The sequence below is a fragment of the Diabrotica undecimpunctata genome, chromosome 8 (genome assembly GCF_040954645.1).
Source record: "Diabrotica undecimpunctata isolate CICGRU chromosome 8, icDiaUnde3, whole genome shotgun sequence".
In the NCBI taxonomy this organism is placed as follows: Eukaryota; Metazoa; Arthropoda; class Insecta; order Coleoptera; family Chrysomelidae; genus Diabrotica; species Diabrotica undecimpunctata.
The window spans coordinates 24075286-24088026 of record NC_092810.1 but is presented as its reverse complement, the minus strand read 5'-3'; the positions used below and the strand labels follow the sequence as shown (position 1 = coordinate 24088026).

General features: G+C 33.5%; 1 protein-coding gene across 1 annotated transcript in view; it reads left to right on the top strand.

Moving 5' to 3' along the window:
- The window catches only part of ebo (exportin ellipsoid body open), a 31441-nt gene extending 19166 nt beyond the window's left edge, over positions 1-12275 (top strand). The window contains exons 13-17 of the mRNA XM_072539875.1: positions 6120-6411; positions 8132-8343; positions 8401-8629; positions 10220-10456; positions 11296-12275. Of these exons, the coding sequence (XP_072395976.1) occupies positions 6120-6411; positions 8132-8343; positions 8401-8629; positions 10220-10456; positions 11296-11391 (1066 nt within the window). The 3' untranslated portion in view covers positions 11392-12275. The remainder of the gene's footprint in view (positions 1-6119; positions 6412-8131; positions 8344-8400; positions 8630-10219; positions 10457-11295) is intronic.
- The last annotated feature ends 466 nt before the right edge of the window (positions 12276-12741 follow it).

The window sequence follows — 12741 nt, the reverse complement described above, 5'->3', positions numbered from 1 at the left end:
TGCCCCGCAATAAACTTAACTGCCGCCTGCAACAAACATCTTTACAATAAATACAAGTGTTTCACATCTTTAAAAAACGTGATAGATATAATAGAATGATACTGGACGATTTAAAGCAGTCAAAAATTACAGACTTCCAATTGCAAATGCAATAGTTTATGTTATCCTTGAAAATATTATGTAGGTGGAAAAACAGATAAGTACAGATTTTTTGCTTTAACGTATATAATTGACAATAAAAATAAACAACTCTTTTTTGTTTTAATGTATTTCATTGACAATAAAAGTAAACTTTTTTTCAAAAACGTCATTCAAACAATATTTATTAGCATCTTATATTGCTCCGAATGGCGTAACTATAGGAAGTTAATGTTTTAGAAAACTACATATTCATATGTATTTACAGTATTATTGTTGTGTGATATAACGAGATCGGCTTATAACGAGGTAATTAATCTGCCATTTCAGCTCTCGTTATAGAGGGAGTCTGTATATAACTTTTTTAAAACGGATTTTGAAATGTTTTCTGGCTCTCCCATAAACTCCATTTCTAAGGAACAACGAACTCTCGGTATCAAAAAAATAATCCAATTAGTGCGCGGATATTACTTGTCTATGAATATCGTAAATAATGTTCATTAATGCCAAGCCAACCAGTCTCTCTTCAGTCATAGTTGCCCGTAGCCAAGTTTTAATTCTCCTCAAAGTCGACAATGTTCTTTTAGCACAAGATGCACTCAAAGGTAATATCGCAAACATTTTTAACAAAATACGAATTGTAGGATAGATATCAATATCACAAAACCCTAATAGTTTTACACTATCGTAAGAAACATCGCATTGTCATCATCATCATTTTGGCTTTAAAACCCTGTGTGGGTCCTAGCCTCCCCAAGAATTTTTCTCCAGTCGTCCCTATCCATCGCCTTCCTCCGCCAAGCACGTATTTCCATATTTCTCATGTCTTCATCGATGTTATCTAGGAATCTTGTTCTGGGTCTTCCTCTTCTTCTTTGACCAATAGGTCTATCAAGGAGCGTTTTTCTAGCTGGGTCGGTTTGCTCCATCCGCATTACATCGCATTGTTCTCTTTGCCAATTTGCTTCCCACAATCCCAATTCTGCTCTTAGAGTTTTATATACAGAACCGAGTTCATCCGCAATGCCACAAATTTCATCATATTTAAACTTGAAAACATTCATTATTTTTTATCGCTTTCGATTCAAAATCTTCAAAACGTCATTAAACATATCACGTTTTCATTTTAAATCGATTTTTGGTAGAGATTCTCGAAATGAAGAACTCTTTTGTGACGTTCAACCCATCTCGTCTCACACAAACCACTAAGTTGATTTACCATCATATTTTTAAGAACTGCATTGTATTTTGACGAAGTTTTAAAAAAGAAACTAGTTCTTTCATCTTTCCAATTGCATTTCTTACAGATTGAACTCATGAAGGTTTACCAATTGAAAGATTTAAAATATGATTGAAGCATGGTGATAAACACCTAGCTTCATTTTTGAAAGTAATTACTGTACCAACATTTTCAGATATCATTACACAGCAGCCATGTGTAGCCAATAAAAATAATAACTGAAATATTTAATGAAATATACAAGGCAGGAAAAATACCAGTAGAGTGGCTTAAATCGGAGTTGGTACCATTGCCTAAAAAACCAGGAGCAAAAGTTTGTGAAGACTATAGGACCATAAGCCTAATGCGCCATGTGCTGAAGCTGTTTTTAACAGTCACCCACAAAAGAATTTACCTGAAATGCGAGGAACAAATTGCGCCCAATCAGTTTGCAGTGGCGGCTTGTGGCTTGAGAGACAAGGTCGGCAAGGTATTTTTTGTCTCCTCAGATAGGTATACCGTCTAATAAAGACTTCAATCATCATAGGAGATTTTTTGTTGTCTTCTTTTTTGTTTTTTTTTGTTTTTTCCTATAAATTTAGAACCTAAACATGTTTATAAATTAACTCTAGTCTACGTTGTTTGGAACTAGCAAAATGGGTTATAACGTCATCGTAAAATTTATTAGAGTTTTGGAGAGATTTTAAAAGTTTTTTTTCTATTGACATTTGCGACAAGCTTGACATTCTCTCTTGTTTCATGGTATTTCGACAATACGTTTTGATTCTTTTGAGGCAAGAGAAATCTCGTTCATTTGAGGCAGACGTTGGTGGTAATGAGAGAATTAATGACAATAATTTATTAATTTCGGTAACAGTTTGTTGTAATGAATTACAGTATATAAAATTATACATATCTTGTAACTTATCCCATCTTCCGAAAATATTTGGATCAGCATATAAAACTTTTAATTTTATTTTATTAAAGAATGATGGATAATTTTTAATTAACCTGTCTAATAAATATCTTGGAAATTCTTTGGCGTAACTTTTAAATTTTGAATCGTCAAAGAGGTCAAAAATTTGCAAATCTTCAAAATTCGAAAAACGAGTATCTATTTGCATAATAATAGTATCCAAAATTTCAAAATATACTCGTTTTTCGAGATCTGTTTCTGTGTCATGCCTTTGTCTTTTTTTTTTGGGGGTTCGGAAATATCAAGCGAGTCCAAAACGTCACTGCGTATATACTGGAAATTACTATCATTACGAAAATCTCTGAGATTTTGCTTTTGTCTTGTTATTCTATTTTTGGAATGAATAATGTCAGTTAACTGATTTTGAACAACATTGAATATCAAATCGGTTTGGGTAAACACTTTCTTAAAAATATTTAAAAGTATGTTAAAAGAGTAATCATTTAATAAAGTTTTCAAACCGATTGCTTCATGGATCGAGATATCATCACTTTCAAAATCGTCGCATTCAATAATAAAATCAAAAACTTCCAAAAGCTGTTCACAAAAATCTGCTACAGTGAAAACTAACCGAGATTTAAAATTCCATCGCGTCTGACAAACTGTTGGCATTTTTTTCGAAACAAACCGTTCTAAAACATTAGTCCGTTTAGGCGAGCTTGAGAGAAATGAAGCAAATCCGCTTAAACTGGCAAAAAAAAGACGACATTCTTTAATTTTTTTACATGTATCCTGCAAAACTAAATTCATTCTATGCGCATGACAGTGAGTAAATAAAGCTTGCGGTGCAATAGTTTTAACTTTTGCCTGGAGACCATTTAATTCACCAGACATCACGGCAGCGCCGTCATAAATTTGCCCTACCAATTTATTTTTGATATCAAAAAATTTTAATCTGTCCTTTAAAACACCAAAAATATATTCTGCCTTATGGCTTTTACTCACGTCTGTAAAACCTAAAAACCTCTCATAGATATTACCACGTAACGCGTATCGAACAACAATTGATAATTGTGAATGACATGATATGTCTGTAGTTTCATCTACTTCTAGTGAAAAGCAAATGGTTTCCTGAATCTCAGATTCAATAAAGTTACTCAAAATGTAACTAATTGATTCTATTAATTCATTTTGGATTGTTTTAGATACAGCGCTAAATGTCTTCGAGTCAGAAAGTAAATTAGAAAATTCCAAATCGTATTTCTTAAACATTTTTATTAGTTCTCTATAATTACCTTGATTTAACGAATGCTCCGATTCATTGTGTCCCCTAAAAAATAATTCCTGACAACTTAAAAAAATTACAATATCAATTAAACGACGTAAAACTGCGTGATTATTTTTTACAATTTCGTTATGTTTAATAGCATTTTCACGTTGGGCATTATCTAATAAAACATAGATATTTTGTTTTCCAAATAAATCTAATTTAATCTGGCTGTAAGTATGATCTTTCGAAATATCATGTTTATGTAAAGCCCTAAATAATTCCTTTAAATTATCGTAACCAGATTCACACCACGGATTTTGATATTTGCCCCTATTTGTCGAAAATAAAATGCAAGGCCAACAGAAAAGTTTGTTTTTTATTTCACTCCCGGTAAGCCATGAGTACTTGCTGTACCAATTATCTGAAAATGATCTATTACTTCCCTTACCCGCACTAATATTTATAAGCCGGGACATTTTAGGCAAAGGACACCCCTTATTTTTAATAACAATTTGTTCTTCGTATGGAATAGATGAAAACCCATTATGCAAAATATAATTTACAATATCAGACTTATCAATACTTACAGTTTCTCCCATGGCTTGCATTTTTTAGGTTAATTTACCTGAATTTGTTTACACTTTAATTTAAAAAAAAAACTTCTAATATCTCAAAAAACCCTTTAACCTTTAACTATTTACGGCAGACGTAACGTATCACAGTATTACTTTAGAAAATAAAAATTAATCACAGAAAGAAAGGTTAGTTCGTGCACTGAATATCGGAATATATGGGAATATGGGATCGGCTTGCCGAACACTCAAAACGTGCCTTTTTAAGAATTCACTGGCGGATGGATGTCTCCGATATCGGATCATCAATTTGAAAAGTGTCTACGCAGGGATCACTTAACGCTCAGATTGGACGAATTCTTTTAAAAACCATGAATAAAATTTAGTCTGGTCGAATTGGTCGAATTCTTTTAAAAATCATGAATAAAAGTTAGTCTTTATTATCTCACAGATATTTTTTTATTTCTCAATGCCGACCCTGACCGGCCGTCACTGTCAGTTTGGATTTGTGAACGCCGTTGGTACGAGGGAAGCTTTATTTAGCGTGCAGGTAGTGTTTCAGAAATGTAGAGATGTCAGCTGTGATATTTTTGCATGCCTGATTGACTACAAGAAGGCATTCGATAGAGTCAGGCATGAACAAATGATGGAAGTGCTGAAGAGGACAGGGAGTGACGGAAGAGACCTAAAAATAATAGCTAACCTGTATTGAAATCAATCAGCGGTGCTCCGAATAGATGGAGAATATACAGATCAGGTCAAAATCTTAAGGGAAGTCAGACAGGAGTGCATAATTTCACCATTGATATTCAATCTGTACTCGGAGCACATTTTTGAAGAGGCTCTCAAAGATATTGATGAAGGCATCTCAATAAATGGAGTCAAGCTCAATAACCTGCGGTATGCAGATGATATAATAGTGTTTTCCAATACCATAGCAAAACTTAATGAACAAAATACCGGAAACAAGTAGAACATATGGACTGGATATAAACACCAGCAAAACCAAGCTAATGATCATCAGCAAGGAAACATAACTGGAGCAAATCTGTATGTGAACCAAATGAGAATTGAGCGTGTCTCACAGTACAACTACTTGGGTACTATAATCAGTGAGTTGTGGGACAATACCCAAGAGATTAAATGTCGCATTGGAAAAGCAAAAAGTGCATTCTTGACTATGAGCTCTGTGTTTAACAGCCATGACCTCACCCTAGAAACAAAAATAAGGCTCCTTGAATGTTACGTGTGCTCAGTGCTTCTGTACTGAGTATAAACGTGAACATTAAAGGCGGAAACTCTATCAAAACTTGAGGCTTTTGAGCTATGGTTATACAGAAGGATCATGAAGATACCATGGGCGGACAAAGTCACCAATGAAGAAGTACTATGGAGGATGAACACAACCGCGGATTTGGTCAACATCATGAAGGGCTGTAATCGGCAGTACTTGGGACATATAATGAGAAATCAAGGCAGATATGTGCTACTCCAATGCATTTTGCAAGGTAAAATTGAAGGAAAAAGGTCCCCAGGACGAAGAAGAATATCCTGGCTTGCTAACATGAGAGCATGGTATTGAAAGACCTCAATACAGCTATTCCGTATAGCAACCAACAAAGTTATCATAGCCAGAATGATCGCCAACGTTCGGAACGGACATTCACCATAAGAAGAAGAATATGTAGTCAAACCTACGCAATCTTTCACATCTAAAGTTGCTTTTTTCAAAGTTTTTAATACAACTTGAGCTAAGTTTAAAAAAAATTAAATCACTTGGTTTTAGAGGGGCCGATCGCCACCACTTCTTATCCTTTCATTGGAGTTTAATAGAACCTATATACTATTACTACTCCAATTGTATTGGGCATTAAATATTATGTACAGTTCTTACACTACAATTGTGTGTGTCATTGACAAAACAGTACATCACTTCACAATATTCATGAACATTAAATTTTATAATTACAACATTTCTTGTAAACCTCTTTGAACACCTTTTAGGGAATTGACACTGGACACACGAGAAGATCGAATGCAAAACGTCGTCGAATCCGTACTACCCTCTTTATCTGTGATAGTCGAAAGCTGCAGACATTTCCCCATAGCTTCTAAGAAACTTCTCACCGCCTCATTGAAACCGACAATACAACACGGACTCTTTCTATTTCCATCTCTAGTCAGGTATAAGGAAGTCAGCAATCACGTACTTACATTCTTTCTAAACATAATGGGAGTGCTGCAACAACAATTGGGTGTCGACGAGACTAAGAACGCTGTGCAGGTGTTCATGCAAGTAAGTAATCAGGTAGTACTATAATTTAGCTGTTTTTAAAACTGTGATGTGAAACAGGCTTCAAATAATATTGTGCTATAGTTGCGTATTAAAAATTTAGACACTAAATTCCAGGAAATAGTTATGACCGTTCTAAGTTATTCTTGATCTTTCAGTGGCGTACAATTTTTTTTGTAAGAGTGAGAGGTATTGAAGGATTTTTACAAATTATGTGTATTACTATTCTCTCCCTAGCGCTAAGAAATTTCTGATCAAATATGTGGGATCGATCATAATGCAACTGAGTAATTTAGACATCGGATTATATGGACTAACAAAAGGACAAAATATTCATACAGTATGTTCAACTTAATTAAAATAATTAAATTTATCAAAGTCAAATTTACGTGAAGATGTGTAAGTGTGCAATAACAAGTGTATTGTAGTTAGAATTCGTTTTATATGAATTGTTTTATAATATATATTAGGTATATTTGTTAGATTCAAATATTCCAGGATACGGATATTATAACATTCATTAAAATAGGACGGCTGCGTTGGATAGGACATGTAGAAAGAATGGAAGAAGGCGAAATACCAAACAAAATATTCAAACAGATGCCAGTAGGAAAAAGAACAAGAGAAAGACCGAAGCTGAGATACTTAGAACAAATAGAAAGTGATATAACAACCTTAAAAATAAAAAACTGGAGAAAAAAAGCACGAAACAGATCAGAATGGAGAAGAATCCTGGAACAGGCCAAGACCCAAAAAGGGTTGTCGAGCCAGTGATGATGATGATGATATTTGTTAGATAATTAAATATATGTTAGGTTTGACTATATTCTCCAGGCCGCCTCTAAGGATTTAAAGAAACTATTACCAGGAGGAGATCTGTTGTAGTTTAACAATACAGACTGACTGAAATACCAGTTATTTCAAAATGCTTATCAGTAAAATATTGGTACAGGATTATTTAGTCCGTCGTCAGAGATTTGACCTCTAAAAACCATAAGAACAAGCTGAATTTTGCTGAGAGTGTCAATTTTGGAACCCTAAAAAATGGTCATAGGTTTTGAAGATTAGGATCTAACAATCGAAATTTCATAGTGACAGGTCAATGAAAGGGATACATTTTATTGATCTCATGAGAGTCATAACACTACTGCTTCCCCCTGAACAGTCCCCGGAATATCAGATTGGGCACTGGTTGATGGTGTTGGTTGTGGTTCTAGTCCAGGAATGATGGAAATCGGGTTTGTAGTGAGTTTCACCGGCAGCTGTTCATTATTAAAGCCTTCTTCACAGTCTGAAACAATCACAATATGCTTTTATGCAATTTAAAAGAAAAATATCTCAAAACATGTTATTTAAACAATTTAGACCTAAACTAAGCAAAGATAAAGTTAATTTCTGGTAATTAAATAACGAAATGTTTACTTGAATATGAAACCATAAATCAGACTTTTTTTTTTAAAAACTCACAATTTTAATAAAAATACATGCAAGTTCAAAACACGTTCCCAGAAGTGGCGTGTTAATTCAGAGTGATAATGGTCCAACTCCGGATTTGTACCTTTATTATACTGAAACTTACACTTACACCACTTTTAAGTTATATATTATTATATATGGCCCTAAACCACAATTTATTGTAATGAGAATTACATTTTACATTTGTTTTGACATTTCGATTTCCAATCCGGAAATTTTTTTTTTCAAAATTACAAATATTTTACAGGTTACAATGAACGAACGCCAGCCAAGCTCCCTTTGCGGCTTAGACAAGTTGTTGCAAATTTTGCAACTAGTCGTCGAATCACCAGGAAACGGTTACAAAACGTTTCTACCCGGCATTCTTCAATTATGCATGGAAAATATTTATCCTTTAATAGTTTCGCAAGGTGGTAACTCTCCTGACGTTTTTGTAGCGTTACTTACCTTATTGTATAGGTAAGTTTACCATTTAGAAGAAGTGTTCAAATATAAATAGGTGTGTTTCTGTTTTAGTATATTACTTCACCGTTGGCAGTATTTCTATGTTTCGCAAGTGAGATTAGGGTATTCCCCGGGCTGTAGTGACTCCGATGCGGGCGTCGAACATCCACAAAAACCAGAACAACTCCTCGCCGTACTGCAGGTGTTCGGACAAGCTCTTCTACAACAAGATATGAACATCTTTAGGATAAGTCTAGCGGCACTTGAAGATCTCAATACCAAATGGAAGTTATATCACAAAGTAAGTAAAGTGTTTTCTCTAAAATCTTATTTTTGGCACTCATATCTTCAATATAGCGCGTTTTTGAGGTATGAACCATGAAACTTAGATTAATAGATTTCTGAGTGATATATGTTAAATATTTGGTTTGCAGCAATAAAAAATGAAACGTGTACTCTTGTAAATTTTTAATCCAAGCTTTCGGTTCGGACATTGGTTATGTCCTTCATCAGGGAGCTACAAATGTGCTGAATAGTTTATTAACGTTGGTATAATTAATTAAAAAATTCGCTACTTACAAACTTAATGAGGTTGTATCATCAATGATGTTATATAATGTTGATAAAATTGTATCACAGCCTGTCATCTTTGTTCAATATAAAATCTATTTCTATATTCAAAATTCAAAAATTACTTTACATTTACAACACTTAATTATTATAAACACATTCATGATATTGTTATTCTTAATTTTATTCTATCGCCATTAGTTTTTATCACGACAATCCAGTGGTTTTTATTATTGACTTTTTAGAACACTTCGTGTGTAAATTTAAAAATATTCGTATTGACAAGTGAAAAACCCACACCCCTAATATCAAGCAACTGGTAGTACAGCAAATTATAGGCCTATCATTAGGTGTATCGTGGCAATATAAATTATTTTATATTTGTTAATATCATAAAGGAGTGAAATTTTAACCTGTTAGTGTTTCAACACAAAGCTTATTAAATTAACATAAAGAAACAAGCTCATAATTCTAAAAACGTTACAATTGATTGTGATTTTGTTTTGTATGACCCCAGTATCTATGTGTATACAAAAATTACTAACTTTTAAAAAAAATTGTAAAAAAAAACAAATTTTTTAAATGCCAATTGATAAATTATTCTTTGTGTTATTGTTGCATTTACCTAGTAGTAACAAATAGGAGAACATTTCATTTAGATGACCAATATCCGTTCTATGATTCATTGCATTGTTATTTTGGCAAATGTATGCCATTTCAAGAAAAAGTCTTTTGGTGATGGTTACTTTCCTGTTCTACTACTTTGATGTTATTGTAATCTATCCGATGCCCATTTTAAAATGCATGTTCACCCAATGCACTTCTTTCAGGATGTAGTCTATTATCTGACTTGTGGGATGTAATGCGGTCTTTAAGGCATCTTGATGTTTGACCATAGTATACTTGTTCACATGATCCGCACGGTATACAATAAAAAACCTTTGTTAACTGTTAGTACTGTTTTATATGCAATTTTGATATTATTAATTGATGAAAAAATTCTACTTAGTTTATGATTTTTAGATTTTTTGTATGGAAAGCGGTATCGCTGATTTTAAGGACACGATTTTTCATTTCTTTAACTAAATTAAGTTTCATTGAATATTTATGGTATGACCAATAATTGAGATATCTACCTGAACTGAGAGGTTTTCTATACTAATCAACCAGCAAATGGGTACCTTTTCGTATTAATTTGGTACCTAAAAAAGGTTGAACCTGTAGCATCTTCATCTTTTAATATGAATTGAATAGTTACAACCCCTACATTAAATTCACATTAGAAAAAAATTGTTTTTCATTTTGTCAAATTCTTTTTCAGATACTCTTCAGGTATCACCTCCTCTCCGAATTTTTGACTGTTCTTTTTAACTGCCTGTTGGACAAATCTCAGTCATCACTATCAGACGACGTACAAATGGCGGTGTACAACATGGCGGCTGTGAATTTCACCGGATTCTATACAACATTCCTTAGGAAATTTGTGGAAAGTTTGGAGGGTGTTTCCCATCATCAGCAAGAAGTTTTACTGAGGAATTTTCAACATAATCACGATACAGTAAGTGCTTTTATATTTTATATTAGATTGATTTACGTTAGTTGGATCATTAGTTAAAAATAAAAATTATTTAATAAGTAATTACAACTAAAACGAAATAGAAATAGAAAAAGACAGTCACAGTTGGTATTATTATCAGGTCTCTCTTCAGGTTCCCGATAAGAGGTTACTTACCCACTAAAGAGAGAAAAGAAATAATACAGTTATTTTAGGTCATCATCATTGGCACTAAAGCCTTTTGTGAGCCAAATCCTTTAAAAATTCCCCCATTCTGTCTTATTTCTAACAACCTTTACCTTCGATGGATTTTAAGTGGTCTTAAAATCGGAACGACAGGGTCAAATAAAAACAATAAATTTGTCAACAATGTTAGTCCCTTCTCGCCTATTCCTCCCATTAACTCTTAATTTGGCAAGCCTTAATATAACAGTAATTTTTGTGAAATTGTTGTTTAGGTAGTGTGATATGGTATATCACAAGGCATTTTGACTATTTATATATTATTCAGAGCAGAATTTTCGAGCCAAATCCTTCTTTAGAAATTTCCCCATTCTGTTCTATCTCTTTAACTGTACTAACCTTTACCTTCGATGGATTTTAATCGTCTTTAAATCGGAACGACAGGGTCAAATAAAAACAATAAATTTGTTAACAATGTTAGTCCCTTCTCGCAAATTTCTCCCATTAAAACAAATCTCTTAAATTTTTGGGAAGGTATTTTCTAATGCCGTGCCGTTTGTTTCTCTCATTTCCTGCCGTTATAAGTGCATACCCACCTTAGATTCTTTCCTTACAGTATACAATAATTTTAATTAATTAATTCGTATCTTTTGTTTCAGGACATGCCCACATTTGTACATAATTTACAGAGTTTTGTAAACGAAGCCCGGCATTACAGAATGTGCAATATCGGTACCTCTTTGCGTAATTGTTAAACCACATTCTAAGAACATTAGATAAGGATTTTGTTTGAAAGACTTACAGAATACTCTCTTAAGAAGTATTTATTTGATATTTTACATCATGAATGCCATTATATTTATTTCGAGTACATGTGATATTAAGTTAGTGATTTTAATGTTGTTAAAAAACTACTTTATATAGTTATCAGTTTTTTTCACTTGTTTTGTATGGAAAATATGAACCAATTCGTTTTATGGTGTTGCTAAGACTCCTGCTTCGACGTTACTAAGTTTTATATGTTCGGGAAGACTGTATCTGTTGTTAAAATGAAACTTCTGACTTAAAATAATTTTTGCGTTGATTTTAACTATGCTGAGCTTTCGTGTACCACTTTGAAGTCATCTTAAATGTATCTTAATATAATCTTAAACTTCATGAAGAAAAATGAAAATTTTCTATTGTATTTAACATTTGATACAGAGGACGCCCACCAGCTAGATTGAGTGACTACCTGACGTGTACAGGGTGATGGTGATGATGATTTAACATTTGACTTTGAGGATAATCAATGCGGCATCATTTGATACTAGTAATTTTTATTAACGTTGTCACTTTTGTGACACTCTCTGCACTACTTCAATCCGCCTCTATTTTTGTCTTCTTCCGATCATTGAGGCTGATGGAATAAGTTATGACGACCCCGTTAAAGGATCTATGCCTTTTCAAGGTAAGGCAGCTCTGAATCCGAATTGGAAGGTAGTGGAGGATTCCTAATCATGTCAAACACTATAGGTTCATAGGAAATGCTCTTTGATTCAACGTGTTTTGTTTGTGTGGACCATTACCTGTTACATTCTAGGAGGATTATTTCAAGAATGTCGAACTACTCACCAGGTTCCTACTAAGTTTATTCACAACCTATTTATTTAGCTTGCGACGACCGGTTTCGACCGCTACAGTTTTCTGATGATCATGAGGTCGCCCAACAAGTAAAATTTTAAAATGCTGAAACGATTACATGTAATTCGAACAAGTTAAAAGATCCTTCATCAGGTATTGTGCAAAAAGTGTCAATATTACTTATGTTTGCTTATGGGGGAAAAGTTTAGTGAAAGGTAAATTAAAATAAAATAAATAGTATTTACATTCCGGTACAAGGTCTGTTGTTAAGATGTATGGAACGTTTATTTATGAATGGAATGGAATGGATAGAGTATGTGTATGGGTGTTCATTATATAACACATCAAGATGCATCCCTTATATGTCGATGTATAATAAACTGAACACCCATATACAAAGCTGGATTTAATTGTTGACATGTTATCCTCAGTGGTAGCCGTTTTTGAGCACCTGGGCGTGACTCATCAAAAACCGACGTGCA